This window comes from Ixodes scapularis, unplaced genomic scaffold (genome assembly GCF_016920785.2).
Source record: "Ixodes scapularis isolate PalLabHiFi unplaced genomic scaffold, ASM1692078v2 ptg001612l_1___fragment_1__unscaffolded, whole genome shotgun sequence".
NCBI lineage: Eukaryota > Metazoa > Arthropoda > Arachnida > Ixodida > Ixodidae > Ixodes > Ixodes scapularis.
In genome coordinates this window covers 300851-315973 of record NW_024610176.1, presented here as the reverse complement: position 1 = coordinate 315973, position 15123 = coordinate 300851, and the positions used below count along the sequence as shown (strand labels likewise).

At 42.2% G+C, this 15123-nt stretch overlaps 1 protein-coding gene across 1 annotated transcript; it reads left to right on the top strand.

Moving 5' to 3' along the window:
• Positions 1-458: 458 nt before the first annotated feature.
• On the top strand, positions 459-14614 carry LOC8027368 (TNF receptor-associated factor 4). The gene is made up of 3 exons (XM_029974056.4): positions 459-538; positions 7063-7391; positions 13347-14614. The coding sequence occupies exons 2-3, from the start codon at positions 7122-7124 to the stop codon at positions 14325-14327; spliced, it is 1251 nt and encodes a 416-aa protein (XP_029829916.2). The 5' UTR covers positions 459-538; positions 7063-7121; the 3' UTR covers positions 14328-14614.
• The last annotated feature ends 509 nt before the right edge of the window (positions 14615-15123 follow it).

Here is a 15123-nt window from a genome sequence, read left to right as displayed (position 1 = left end):
GTTTCAGTGTTGCCAAAGAAGGCACCCTTTACGCTAAAATGTGTTGGAGCAGCTCCAAATTTATTGCACAGACGATGTAATATCAAACAGAAAGTTTTACAGGACGATATCTTGAGTCTGAAACGGAGCATACTACATATATCTAGAATTTCGATGTTGAAGTTTAGGCAAACGTGTTTCTAATCGTAATGCACACTTTCTGCCACTGTGAACTATTGCGGAATCGGGTTTTCGCTCGCGGCCCTATCTACGAAAATGCTTTGTATAGCCGTAACTAAAATCGCGTTCCTTCAGACATCGGCCGCCCGCACCTAATCAGGCGTTACTTGATAAGAGGGAGAGAGAAATGTAGAAGAAGTGCAGAGCAAATATTTCGCTATCGTTTCGCTTATCGCTCCCAATACGGACGCTTAGCAGCAAGCTCTTGCGTCCTGGCGTGAGCGTGTCGCGGCAGCTGAAAAGTTTCGGATTCGACGGAACTTCAACCTCAGTCTCACCTGACTTCTAGCTTATTTCGACCACCGATTAGACATTTTGGGTAAGCTCGCTGCGATATTGATGTTTACGCGCGACAGGTGTTTCAATATCAACTTAGAAAATTCCGTTACACTGAACAACGTTTCGGCGATTAGCACTTGTTTCGTCCAGCGGACGTTTCATATTATAGAGTTCGCACGCCGCCGTTTTTACGCATGGTCCTGTTTCTGCTCTTACCTTGAGAGAATGTACTCAGGAGTGTAAGGCTGATGCCGCTGGCAGGAATAAGCGAGATGATGGTGGTCAGGGCATTTTGTTCGTCGATCTTAGTGTTTTAACCCTCGGTTAACAACAGTGTTTATGCTACTTTAGGAACTGATAGAACGGTGCCTCGACCACGTTTCCGACCGTTGTGTTTACCGCGTCTAGGAAACATTGTCTGTCAGTCTCCATCTGATTACGTAATAAAAGTGTCAGGCTGTCTCCCGTCGCAATCCTGGCGGTGTCGAATCAGTGGTGGTGGATGTAGCCAGTTCTCCTGCAGGTCCCCCACCAGTTTGACAGTCTAAGGAAGCTTGAGCAGCCAGGAGTTGGGACTCTACGATAAAAGAGACACTCCCGTTCAGTCGTATACTTTTTGCCGAGTTTTTCAGCGCCAACCGCCAGGATTGCGACATCTGACAGCCTTAAAAGACGTCTACTATGACGTCACTTGTTGGCACACCAGGACCTCCTTTGATCTATTGGCGGCATAGGACGCTAAACACACCAGTCCAATCTGTGTTCCAAGAATTGTCCCGGTACAGTGCTCAACGGAAGGAAATGAGCCAGCAAAGCGCGTGGCTTCTCGTACCAGTGGCGCCATCTGGCAGACGCCGTGATATCCGGTGTCGCGAGTCGCGCATTCGCACAGCTGAGCCAAGAGCTCGGTGGCTGTTCGTGTTCGGTGCCCGACCACTGAGAGCTGACCAACGCTGGCCGTAAACTTGCAACGGGAACGCATCCTTTTTTTTTTTTTTTTTGCCTGGAGCGTGCACAGGTACTTTTTTTTCGAAGATTAGCGCTGTTAAAAATTGCCGTCATTACTCGCAGTGAGCTCACTGTTTATACTAAATAAATCTGTTGTGTCCTAGCACGTGTGCTCTATTTTCATACCGACTAATATAAAATGTCTCTGTTGTTCGCTGTTTTAATTTTTGTATGTTGTCCGTACAACATAGCCTTGCATATTCAAGGACAGACAAATAATTAAATATAAAGAGTTGCACCAGGGTGGAGGAAATAGTCAAGGTTGTGATTCGATTTTGGTAGTGATACCGTATCGGGGGTTGCGCTTCGAGTGCGAACAGGTGTTGACTTCTTCGCTCAGCTACGCGCTGTTGTGACTCACGACACCAAGTCACACTGCATGATTATGAAAAGGTCTCCATAAAGGCATCAGCGTTTCGATTTAAAAGCGCTATTCCGCTAGTAGGAAAAAAATAGGCATGAGATAAAAGTGGGTTAAAACACGCGGTCGGATTATACATGCAAGGTGTTTCAGCTAACTTGTGCCAAGGCGTATAGAAAACGGGTGCACCATTTCCACAGTTCCATACCAATGCACTATTTCCACAGTTCTATAAAGCAAGTTAATATATTTCTAGAGGTGCGCAAATACTCGTGCACTGAATTTGAATCGAAAAATTGTTGCCCAGATAATTTGATTAGCATTCCTAGTATTCGAAGCTTTGAATATTTCGATACATCGAATATTCGAAACAGACCCACTGACAAAAGCTCTGGTTCATCCAGGACCGCTGTTCATGGTATGCAATAGTTTACACAGACCCGTGTTAGATCTAACTCAAGAATCCATTCACATTCTTTTGATAAACACACCAGTGCTTGCAGAAAGTGGTTTGTTTCTTCTTTTCCACGAACGAAGTGATCGTGTCTCCACCCTCTTGAATGTGCTCGGCAGAACATTTTAAACCCCGAACGTCGCCTTTTCAAATTTAAGTATCGTACGTTGTGCAGCCAGTTCTCTACAATGGAAACCTATTCAGCGATAACAGAACCAATCTCTTTCACCAAGCAGTCGCTCCCCACTGCGTCCAGAGAGGTGCTTGTTGTTTAAGTGTGTTAATAATACTGTTTTTCACCGGCCGAAGTGCCTATTATGTGAGGGAGCTTTGTTGCGGAGAAGACGCCATGTAACCGAAATTTCAGTTCCACGTGAAACAAAATCCCTAGATGGTCGAAATTAATCTCCAGACCTCCGCTTGCGCGGGCCAGATATCCTTTGTTGGTTTGGGACGCAAAATTCACAGATTGGGAGCCGCGAGCCGCACTTTAACACGCGAAGAGCCGCATGCGGCTCGCGAGCTGGAGCTTGGCCACCCCTGATCTATAGTTTGATGTTCTGGAGCTACCACCAGACTTAAAAATAGGAATAACTTTTGCAATTTTCCACTCTGCTGGAACCAACGAAAGTCTCAGACTTGTTAAAAATGTTCACTAAACACTTGCTCATCCATTCAGGATATTTTTTTAAAACATGTCAGGAATTTCGTCAGTACCTGTACCCTTTTTTGCGTCTAAGTCAAGTAAAACTGTAAGAACGCCTGCTTTTGTGATTTGTAAGTCACAAAGGTCTTTATCGGCGTAGGTTTTAGGAGGTAGAATTGAGTTTTCTTTACCATTGTCAGCTGTAAAAACGGACTTATAAAAACTGCTGAGTAGTTTTGTCATTTTTTGTGCCTCCGAAGCACATATGTTGGAAGTTTTAGACTTTCTGGCAATTAAATGGTTCCCGATTTTTTCGGGTGATGCTTTCATAAAAATTGAGCAGGATAATATTGTAGTACTTGTGCTTTGCATCTTTAATCCTTCAGTTTGAGCAGTTTTTATAGTTCCGATATAGTTGGATTGTGGTGGGTGAGTGGACACTTTTTGGATGACTTTCTTTGTCTTTTTAGTTTGCGTTCAGGTGAATAATTTCACGTGAAATCGTTGGTTTGTGCTTCGTTATCATTTTACGTTTACTAGAAATAAACTTGGTGATGCAGTGATTATTAATTGACTTTAGCTTTTGCCATAGTTCGTCAATACTGATATCAGTTTCATCGTAGCGCTCTTGAAAGTCGTTAAATTCATGAGCAAGATAAGTTTTAATGCTGGCATCATCAGCTTTGTAGAAATCAAGCACATATTTGGCGCAGCCATGGGAGATGGTGGAACTACGAACAGGTACCGTGCATACAACAATTTTATGGTCAGGGATCCCCTCCACCACTTCTAGGCCAGTTTGAGTCCGAGGAAAGTGGTCACTGAGGAACACTACGTCAAGCAAGCTCCGTGACGATCCCTGCACCCTGGTTGGTTCCTTGACGATTTGGGTCAGATTGAGCACAAATAGCATGTCTATAATAACATCAGCAGTATTTAGGCCAGGGTGCAGCGACTCCCAGTTTATTTCGGGCATATTAATATCACCTGTCATGATGACTTTATCGCTTTTATTATTTGATAGAATGTGATCATATAGGTTAAGAAGATACTATAGGTTAGAGTCTGGAGGACGATAGACAACGCACACATCAATAGAATAATCTTCAAAGGAGCCCTAAAACCATAAAGATTCTACCTTCTTTTACCTCGGGCGTAAGCACATAACAAATACCGCGTCTTAAGGTAATTGCACCACCACCACTCCTTGTTAATCTATCCTTTCTTAGAATGATGTAGTCTGGTGGCACAATTTCGTTGTCAGATATTAACGGGTGTAGCCACTTTTCAGTAACTGTAACGATTTCCGGATTGTATTCCAGAAGTATATACTCTAGCGCATCTACCTTACTCAGAAGACTTCTTGCGTTTAAATTAAGGACTGTAACGTTAGACGGTAAAACACGGTTATCAACTAGGCGTGGTCGGTGACATCGTTTTCTGCTATTAGAACTTTGTCATTTTTATTCTTGTCCCATCTGTACAGTACAACTGCCCGTTTACCCCGACCTTATCGAAAGTCAAGAACACTTTATCGTTTTTATCTCGATTGATTTTAGTACTTTCTCACAGTTTCTTTCGTATCTGTTGCACGGAGTGTGAAAAATCCTCGCTGATAGAAAACGCTGTCTCTTTCATTTTGAGGCAATTTTTCATCACCCTTGTCTTACCTCTGCAGTCAAGTAGTTTCAGGGTGACAGGTCTAGTCTTTTGGTCAGCGTCTTTTTTTTTTTAGACGCTGAATTGTTTTGATGTATGATATCGGTGTGTTAAGAAGCTTTCCGAAGATTGCGTCTGGAACCACACTTTCAAGTATTTCACTGTTTTCAGTGTCTTTTGCTTCGATTCCGTAAATTATCAAGTTTGTTCTCCTGCTTCGGTTTTCTAAATCGTCTAGCTCTTTAGAGATGGTCTTGATGTTAGCTTCAAGTTCAATTATTTTTTTCTTGACACGCACTGACGGTAGTTTGGAGCGTACTGAGGCTTTCTAGCTTTTGTTCGATGGCTGGTAGTCTGCCATTTCTTGTGACCTTTTCCTTTTTAATGCCCTGTATATCTTCAGCAGTGACTTTAAGTTGTTCCATTATAATCTTTATATCCGCACCAGGGTTAACCTCAACATCGCCGCTAAGCACAAGTAGCATTTTTAAATACGCGATCACATTGCACAACAATAAATAGCACGACCGTGGGCACGGCAGCAAGATCAAGCATACGTTATTACTACGAAATGATAGGTAGTAGCGCTTCCTTACCTGTACGATAAAGACGAAAGGGGTTTTAAGGTTCACGTCCGAGAAGCTGTAGTGCCCAGTGTCGTGGTGCCTCCCGCTGCCCGGTTTCATAGCCTCAAACCAACGTTACTAAAACACTCAGTTGGGAAACTGCCATAGAGACTGCTCTGAAAGAGTGGCCCCGATCTGTCCTCGAGAACCGAGCTGATGGCGAACACTGCGCCACCATTCCTCCCGCAGCGGCCACTCGAGGAACTGCACGTTACTTCTATTTTGGCTTTAATCGGCCATTGTTGCGCCGAAACAGATACAGCTAAAGAGGTTACAGCGGTGCCACCCCCGTTTCCCCAGCGGACGCGCCGCGACTAACTACCGAAGTTAAAATGCACTTAGGTCGGGACGCGCTACCTGAAAGCACCGCTGATGCATGGTTGTATAAAACAATATTAATTGTGCCGCAAACCCTGCAAACTAAAGATTTTAAAAACATCACGCGCCCACCATTTGGTACTAAACTCCAATAAATTTAATACAAAAAGAGTAGTTTCCGTTTGTTTTTACGCAAAAACATGCTTTGTAAAAGCTCAAGGTGACCACAGTACAGGCAAATAATAAAGAGGGGCGCTGTTGTCATATTTAGCTCGGTCTCGGTGGACGCCAGCGGCCCAAGTTTCGACGGCGAGTTTCCCAAATGAGTGTTTTACTAACGTTGCCTCAAACGAAGCTGTCGAGGACGATGGATTGTCGAAGATGGGCCGTGGGTATCCGTTTTGAAGTGGGTGGGTCCGATGCTTGTGACGCTTCCTTGTGGCCGGTGGGTCAAGACGTCTGATGATGGATGCAGATAGCAGGATGCCGGACACCGCAGTCTTGCCGAGGGTTACGTCATCCACGTTGATAGGCACCAGCAGAAGGTCGAGCGAAATCTGTACGATAAAGACGGAAATGTTTTTAAGCCTCATGTCCAAGAAGCTGCCGTGCCCAGTCATCTAGCCAATGTTGGTTTAACGGCTGAAAGCGAAAGCTTCCCAAGATGTAGAGAATGTGGTGTGCTTCGAGCGTGCCAACTACTATGGTAACATAATTTTTTTTTCGAGAACACAATTTCCATTACAGTGCTACTTTGCTATTACGTCTTAAACAGACTTTTTCGCTGCGCTGCTAACAACAAGAAAACATCTATAGCGTTGAATTTGCCCAGATCAAGTATTTTTAAGCCAAAAAGACTTGTTCCGGCTGGAAGTTCCAATTTAATTTTGTCGGATGCAGTTGTCACTACTTATTCAAAATAATTGTAATCTAATGAATTGAAGTCACATGGACTGCATTAACACAAAATATTCTTTAAAGCAGTTTTCAAGCGTAACACGTCCTGAAATGTACCAAAGATATGAAAACACGGCCAGTTTTTATACCGAGGACTACGTTCCTTAAAGATAATCGAACCACTGATCTCTGGCTCACTAATGACACCACATTCCCGCAGCGCTTGTTAGCAGACTTGTAGTCTGTTTTTATGTATTCGTGTTACCGAAGTACCTCATTCACCCAAATTTTGGTTGGCGCATAATTACCTATGTTTCTGTCGCGCCCTAAAACCCCAAATTCAATTCAATTCAAATTGCCGGAGGAGTGGAAAGCAGGCTGCATAATGTGTGCATGCCTCCAGATTTTATTTGTAGGGTTAATATATATTTGTGCCGCAACCGTTAACAGATGTTTTGAAACCTTAAAGATGTCCGGATGTAACGTTATTTAATTACTCAAAACAAATCCGGCCATACACATGTCTGTTTTTAGCGAGTCGTAAATTATTAAGCCAGTTATTATGTTGATATGACGATAACCTTCCGTTCCGTAGGTTCGAGCCACCTCATTGAGAAAAGACTCGAGGCCGGGCTCGACGGTGCCATATCCAAGATGAGGTCCTTTTGCGTTTCCGGATTCTCCGACGCCCTGGACTGGAGACCCATCCTCTTTCAGGAGTCCGCCATCGCCCACTGCGCCTGCGCACTGTGTGGACTCGTGTCCCTCAAAGCCATCAGGCTGTCCTGTGGCCACACGCTCTGCTCCGAGTGCCACGAGGAGTGTTCCCGGCAAGGCAGCACCTGTCCCATCGATGAGGAATCCTTCGGCGACGATGACTGCTCGCGAAACGACCTTACAGTGGGCTTCCTCGCAAAACGCCGGGTGAGCGCTGATGTCATGTTTGTTGTGTGAATTTTATAAGCTACAGGAAGTTAATACCTCTTGTCTAACATCGTTGCATTGGAAAACTACTTGACCTGTGCTGTGAGAGTGCTGAGCTAGGGTTTTGCCATTTATGTCCCAGGGAAACTACATTGGACTATCAAACCCCTATCTTGGTTTCAACTAACGTGCGAGCAAAGGAAGAAATACAGCAGCAAGAGTCAAGCCATTCCGAGCTCGTATGCTGCGCACGTGTACCCGTACCAGTGAAAGCTCCGTTCAATTCAGCATCCTCGCACTTTAAGCTTCGGCCGTTCCGGGTTCCTGATTATGGAATAAAAATGTAGTTTTTTTTGTTTTGTTGATGTTACACTAATGTGTGGGCTTAAGTTATCCTCCTCCAAATGTTCACTTATTGAAACACGTCGGCCTGCGCACTTACCTCTCTGTGCTATGCTGCGTGTAACCGACATCAGTCGGATTCGGCGCTGCACGCAAGGAAATCAATATTAAGAAAACATTAAAAGAAGAAACTCAGTCAAAACAAGCTGCAATCAGTAACAAAAATGACTCTTAATTAGCAGCAATCAAGAAAATATGGGTTCGTGTGCCGCAGCCAGCAAGTGTTTCTCAGGAGTTCTTCCCCTAAACAAAAATATATTATCGTGTTCAAAGGGCATATTAAAAATATAGACAAAATATGGACCTTTGTGTTAAAAAAGGGAGTTATAAAAATTCTAAAATGTTCATTGAGCAAACTGTAATTTTTTTTATAGGGATGTTTTTACTTTTTGCATAATATGATTTCTTTTCCCTCACATTTGCATTTGCGGATATTTAAAATTGCTTCAAAAAGCAGGCTCAAATTATACTAAGCACTTTTTTATATCACTGGAATTCATGGCAGTAGCAAAGCCAAAGCATACGACATATGTGCACATCTGGATTTGTCGTAACAACGCCGAAATGTCGCGGTAAGCATAGCTAAAGAGTGGCTTTACAGCAGTCGAGGAAATCCGAGATGGGGTAATCACACGCAAAATTATTACAAACCAGGATATTGTAGGATATTGTAGATTTTTTTTTTTATTTACAGAAAAAAACCTGCTTCGCCGTGAGGCATTATTGCAGGGGGTGGGTTTGATACAAACACTTTTGTTTTAGAACATAAGTAATACACAAAAAACAAACAAAAAGCAAAACACTTTCTATGGATCAATAATGAAATTAAATAAAAACATACTGTCTATAAAACACTACACAATTGAAAATTCAAAAAACCAAATTTGCCGCAGGCACATCTTTCGGCAACCTATTCCACTCTTCAATGGTTTTCGGAAAGAAGGAAAAAGCAAAGGTGTCGGTGCGGCAAGAGTATGGTCTAATCTTCTTGGGGTGATCTGCTCTTTCGGACACATAAAACGGTTCATGTAAAAACACATCTCTGTTAATTAATAGTCTATTGTTGTAGATATCATCTAAAAATTTCATCCTAAACAATTTTCTACGCTCACTGAGTTTCTCCCAATGTAGGGCATGTTTCATGTTAGTGACACTCGCTCCAAGTTCATAATAGTTTAGTACAAATCTAGCACATTGATTTTGTATCTTTTCAAGTTTGTCTATTAAATAATTTTGGTGAGGGTCCCAGACAACTGAGGCGTATTCCATACACGGACGGATATATGTAAAGTATAAAGTTTAACTTTCCTCGGGGCTTGCCGAAAATTTCTCCGTACAAAATTAAGCATTCGTATTGCCCTTAGGGCTATCATTTCAACATGTCCCGTCCACGTTAAATCATTAGATAACATAACACCTAGGTATTTTACATTCGAGCTAGGTTTAATTATTTCATTATTTATCATGTACACGGAAGTAGTGGGATTTTTTTTTCTTAGTAAATTTAACATGCACGCACTTTTTAACATTTAGGTTCATTCTCCAATTTTTACACCATACAGAAATTTTATCTAGATGACTCTGTAAAGTATTAATATTGTTAGAATCATTAATTAATCTATAAATAACACAATCGTCCGCAAATAATCGAATATAAGATTGCATGCCAGAAATAATGTCGTTTATATAGCTCAGGAAGAGCAGAGGACCCAGTACCGAGCCCTGGGGGACACCAGACTCGACTTTTACATACTCAGATTTTTCCCCACCGAGCACGACACATTGCCCCCGTCCACTTGGGTAATCTTTAATCCAAGCCAGTACATTGCTATGCAGTGACAGTAAGCTAAGTAACAAATCATGATCTACAAGGTCAAATGCCTTTCGAAAATCCAAAAACAAACAATCCACTTCGTCTCTAGCGTCAATGGCTCCAGCAAGAAAATGAAAGACATCAACAAGTACTGTGTTACAGGATGCTCCAGTACGAAATCCGTGTTGATCTTGAATAAGAAGTTTTTCGACGTTTAGATGAGCAATGAGATTACTATAAATGACATGTTCCATTAGCTTGCAGCAAATGCACGTCAAAGAAATAGGTCTATAGTTTTTCACATAGTTTTTTGCTCCTGACTTGTGTATAGGTACCACATTTGCCAATTTCCAATCAGATGGAAGCTTTCGTTCCAGTAGAGATTTATTAAAAAGAACACACAAGTAATTTGCCAACTCTTCAGAACAGTTTTTCAATATAACCGGAGAGATGTTATCCGGTCCGATTGCTTTCTGGACATCAAGTTCTCGCAACAGCGAGGCTATGCCATTATATGTTATTTCAATGGGTGACATGACATGTTTAATTTTTTGTTGCACGTTTGGGTGACAGCACGTTGCAGCAGGTTTAGAAAAAACAGATTCGAAATATTTATTCAGATGCGTTTCCTTTCTTTTTTCATTCTCGATAAGTTCATCGCCTACTAAAAGAGGAGGAACAGACGTATCGTCCTTGTTATTTGCTTTTACAAACTTCCAAAATTCTTTAGGGTTCATTTTAAGTTTATTTTCTAACTGCTCGTAATACGAGTCTTTGGATCTTTTATTGTAGCTTTAAAAAGACTATTTATGTTTTCTAATTTCACCCTATTTGATTCACTCCCCCTATTCTTATATCGAAGGTATGCTCTTCTTTTTCGTTTAATAATCTGTTTCACCTCTTTTGTCACCCAGGGCTTATTCTTAGTTTTTGAGGATCTTACTCCGGAGGGGATGTATTTTTCAACTAGGTCATGGATTTTACATTTGAAGATGTTCCAGAGTGCATCAATACTAACGTTATCGGATTGTTCTAAAAAATACGAAAAGAAACTAACAAGTTCGCTTCTTATGGCATCATATCGTCCTTTATCGTAATAAAATATTTTTCTAGCTTGACATTTATATTTATTTATTTTTGAATGAGCCAAATCAGCTGTCACAATCTTATGATCAGAAATGCCCGGTAGCACACAAACATTGTCTATGGCCACCGGTAGGTTGCATAACAACAAATTCAATACATTTAAAAGTCTCGTTCCCTCCATGACGTATTGTGTTAAGTCAAACATTTCCACAATGGCACTCAATTTAGTATGAAGCGTGCTTCCTGAGTAGGTCGCCTTGCCGTCCTCCCAAATTAAATCGGGAATGTTAAAATCTCCGCCTAGAAGGATATACTCTTTTGAGGATGCAAGGATCAAATCAGCTAGTTCATCTAAGCCGTTACTGTTCTCGTGTGGAGGACGATAGTATACACCAACCGATAAATGTTTACCGTCTAAACACATCTGGCACCATGCTGTTTCTATGGTTACATCTGGTATTGGCAAGGGTGTAGTCGGAACACCTTTCTCCACAAGGACAAACACGCCTCCGCCGTGCGAATTTCTATCCTTTCTGTAAACAGCATAATTATCTGGAAATACTTCGTTTGATCCTATAGTGTCATCCAACCAGGATTCCGTCCCCAAGACAATCGTAGGTCTGACCGTTTCGATTAAACCCATGAATTCGTCCACCTTATTGTTTATACTGCGGCAGTTAATAATCATGACTGTGCCCACCTCCGTGTTTCTCGTGGTCACAACAGGCTTGTTTGCCCCTTGTATGTCACGACGATTGGAATTGCCTAGGTATGATGAACGGTTTGCGCCGTTAAACTTTACGTTTAAGCTTCATTGGATGGGTGCCTGGTTTGATGCCGATGGAATATCGATAAGTTCTCTGGACTGACTATCGTCGACCTCACGCACAATGTCAGATTCATGATCAAACATAAAGCACCTATCGTTGATATGCAGTCGGTCCATTCGCAACCTGAACCGGCTGTTTTGCGTTTTCGCAAATTCCACTAGTTTCCTTCTTGCCAGCTGAACTGGCCTAGAAAAGTCATCACTAACAGCGAAGCCACTATCTTTAAGCCTGTATCCGGAAGATAGGACCGCTTCTTTGTGTTTAAAAAAACAAAACTTAACTACAATGGGCCTTTTTTTAGCTCTGTTGAACGCTCCAATGCGATGTGCCCTATCAATATTGTCCGGATTTATCTTTATGCCCATCTTTTTGTCGCAAAGATCGATAATGCGAGATTCCGATTCAGCCCACGTTTCCTTATCTTTATCTTCCAGTCCGAAAAATACCAGATTCGATCTACGTGAACGATTTTCTGCATCATTGCAGCGCGACTTTAGAACAGCGAGTTCAACTTGCGCAGTTTCGAATTTTGAATCGTTATTTTGTGCAACCTGTATATCCGGCTGAGAGGCCCTAAGCTCTCTCTCAAGCGTGCATAGCTGTTCCGTTAACTCAGATACTTTTTTGTCCGCACCAGAACGCCCTTCTGGAATTTCCCTAATTTTCTGGGCTAGCTCATCTTGTAAATCCGACTGGGAGGCGTTCAGTTTCCTTTCAAGCGTGCATACTCGTTCTGTCAACTCTGATACCTTTTTGTGTGTATCAGTACGCGTTTCTAAAAGGTACTTCGTCTTTTGGGCTAACTCATTGTACTCAGTCTGCAACTGTTCAACAACAGACTGTAGGGTTGTTTTCGTTGCATTCAGTTCCGCGTTTGTCGGACCAGGATTTTCTTCCACATCGCCACAAAGCTTCAACAAATAAAAAAAAAGAACGCTTCAAAACTGCTTTCGGGGACGGCAGCAGTACCAGACACAAGTTTTTACTCTTTACAGAAGGGTATTCAATGTTAGTACTAACCTGGATAACAAAGAAGAACGGAATGTAAGATGACCGCATCGTGGTAGTGCAGCCGTCCCCACTAGCCGAGTGCAGTGGTGTTTCCTCCTTTATATGGTGAAGCCCAGTTGATGCCGATGCTCTTGGTCCGTCGTTGCCACGTAGCATGTAGTCTGGTAGGTTTAGCCATGCCGTGTTCTTTCCGCCGAAGTCTGCGTCAGCTCGCGCTTGTCCATGATGATTGTGAAGCCTCGCGTTTTCCTCGGCCGCTGAGATGACGAGTGGCAGGCACGAGGAATCCGGCACGTCATCGAGCGATAGCAGGAGCTGGATAGCAAAGAAGTATGCTGCTCTTCGCTACGGGATACAACACCCCAAACGTCCGAACATTGTATATCTCTAGAACTGAATGCTCTACCAATTATAAATGATGTTTATAATGAGTTCAACATTAAGACAGTAGAAAGTATTTAAATAATTTTCATATACTAGTTACTAAAAGTAAAGAAAAACACCGAAAACAGAATAGACGGTTAGTTATACTTTGGCAGCATTATCTTAAGTCTTGACGTTGAGCATGCTTTTCCATGAATTCGAGATTGAGAATATGTAGCAGTGCGTAGCACTATCACTGTCCTAAAAAAAACGCGCGAAGTAATGTCACATTACACTGAGTAATGTAAGCAAGATCTGGAACTACAAGGAACTCATAGGGTTTAAGTTCCATTAACATTTTCCGAATAAAACAGTGATACACCTTTGTTTGTATTTTTTGGCATAACCTCACCTAAATTGAGTTTTCGATGTTTTTTCGGTCTCACCAAGGCGTCCTGCTGGAACAAGTCTAATGGCTGTAACTTCGAGGGTCCCATTTACAGTCTCTTGAAGCACTACGTCGAGTGCGCTTTCTACGTCGTGTCCTGTCCTCGGTGTCAAGTGTCCGTGCTGAGGAGCGAGATGGTGGGACACTGCAAACATGGTTGCCACGTTTCCGCCACTGGGCCCGTAGTGGACACAGACCATGTCGCACAGGGATACGACAGCATCGAGCAGACAAGTAATGAAATCAAAGAAGCATTGGGCAAGCTCTCTGAAGACCTGTCCTGTCTGCACACCAGCATGAACCAGTGCTTGGAGGACGTCAGAAAAGCAGAAATGAGTTCGAAAGAACAACTGGAAGCTCAGTCTGCGACACTTATTGAACATTTGTCCAGGTTGCACATCGCAGAACCATCTCTTGCAGAAGGCGGATTAAGTGACGTCGCTTCTAAAGTGGAGAAGGGTCGTCAGGCCGGAAACTTCAGCGCACACGCCAAATGCCCGCTGCAGGCCACAGAGAGCACGTGCCAAGGAATGTGTCCGGATCACCAAGGAAAGACACTCCACTGGTACTTAAAGGGATACGCAGCTATGAAGAATGACGCAAGCAAGAATAATTTTGTGGTAACTGAGAGCCCCAGGCACTATTTGAGTGGATACAACGTGTCCATTGTATGCACGTTTAGAAAGTATGGCGGCTTCATTGATTGTAAATTCTATTTAAAATTACATCTTGGAGCCTACGATTCAAGCCTTGAATGGCCATTCAGAAAGACTGTCAATGTCAGAGTCATTCAAAGCGGGGACGGGAAGTTGACTTGGGTTTCCACACACGATATGAGTCCAAGGGATTTTGACAAATTGCAAAGGCCAGACAGAAATTCCTACAGAAGTTTACTATACTTGAATATTTGGGGCCTGAATGATCTAGAAATGCACGGGTTTGTTGAAAATGACTCATTGCACCTGTCCTTTGAGGTCGTGTAACTGAAAGTCTGTCTCTCTTACGAACGATAAATTTAAAATTTAAGTTTAAACCCTCCTAAAATTAAAATTTGCTTATTACCTGCCCCTCAAAATCGCCCGGTTTAATTCATAGTACAGTTTCACGACTGTATCGACTTATTGTTTGCTACTGCTGAATTGCCTTTCGGTCATTTTGGGAAAAAAATGTAGATCATGATGCATCAGTATCACCCGTTTACTTAATCGTACAGGTTTTGCTGCTTATTCAAGTCATATATTTCCTATAAACATAAAATAAAACAAAATAAAAAAGTGATTTATTGACATAATGATCTCTAATATTGTATGAATTCTATTTGTTTCAATTACACCGTAATCAAGCAATAATTTTTAAATTGTGTGAGGACGTTTATGCTTTTTTGTGAGAAAATTGGCGCTCTTCTGCGGCAAAATAAAATTGGAGTGGTGAGCTTTATCCTTATCTTGCACTTGATTTTTCGGGCACGCTATGTCATGTTGCGAGAAAGAGTGCGAAAGAGAGAAAACTGAGCCACTCCACTTTGTGAAGGTGGCTGGCCAGCGAAACTGTAGATCAGCACCACACAAGATTCACCAAAGGAAACACAAAATCACTACCAAACGTTTATTTACAGTACATATACATCACTGGGAAACGGTGATGATTGCTTTGAGAATACTATGATATACACTAATGGGTTCCATTACAACTTTGGTGAGATTATTTGCTAAAGTGAAATCAATACACATAATGCTTTACATATATGTAGAGCAGTGACGTCACCCGACTCGAGCATGA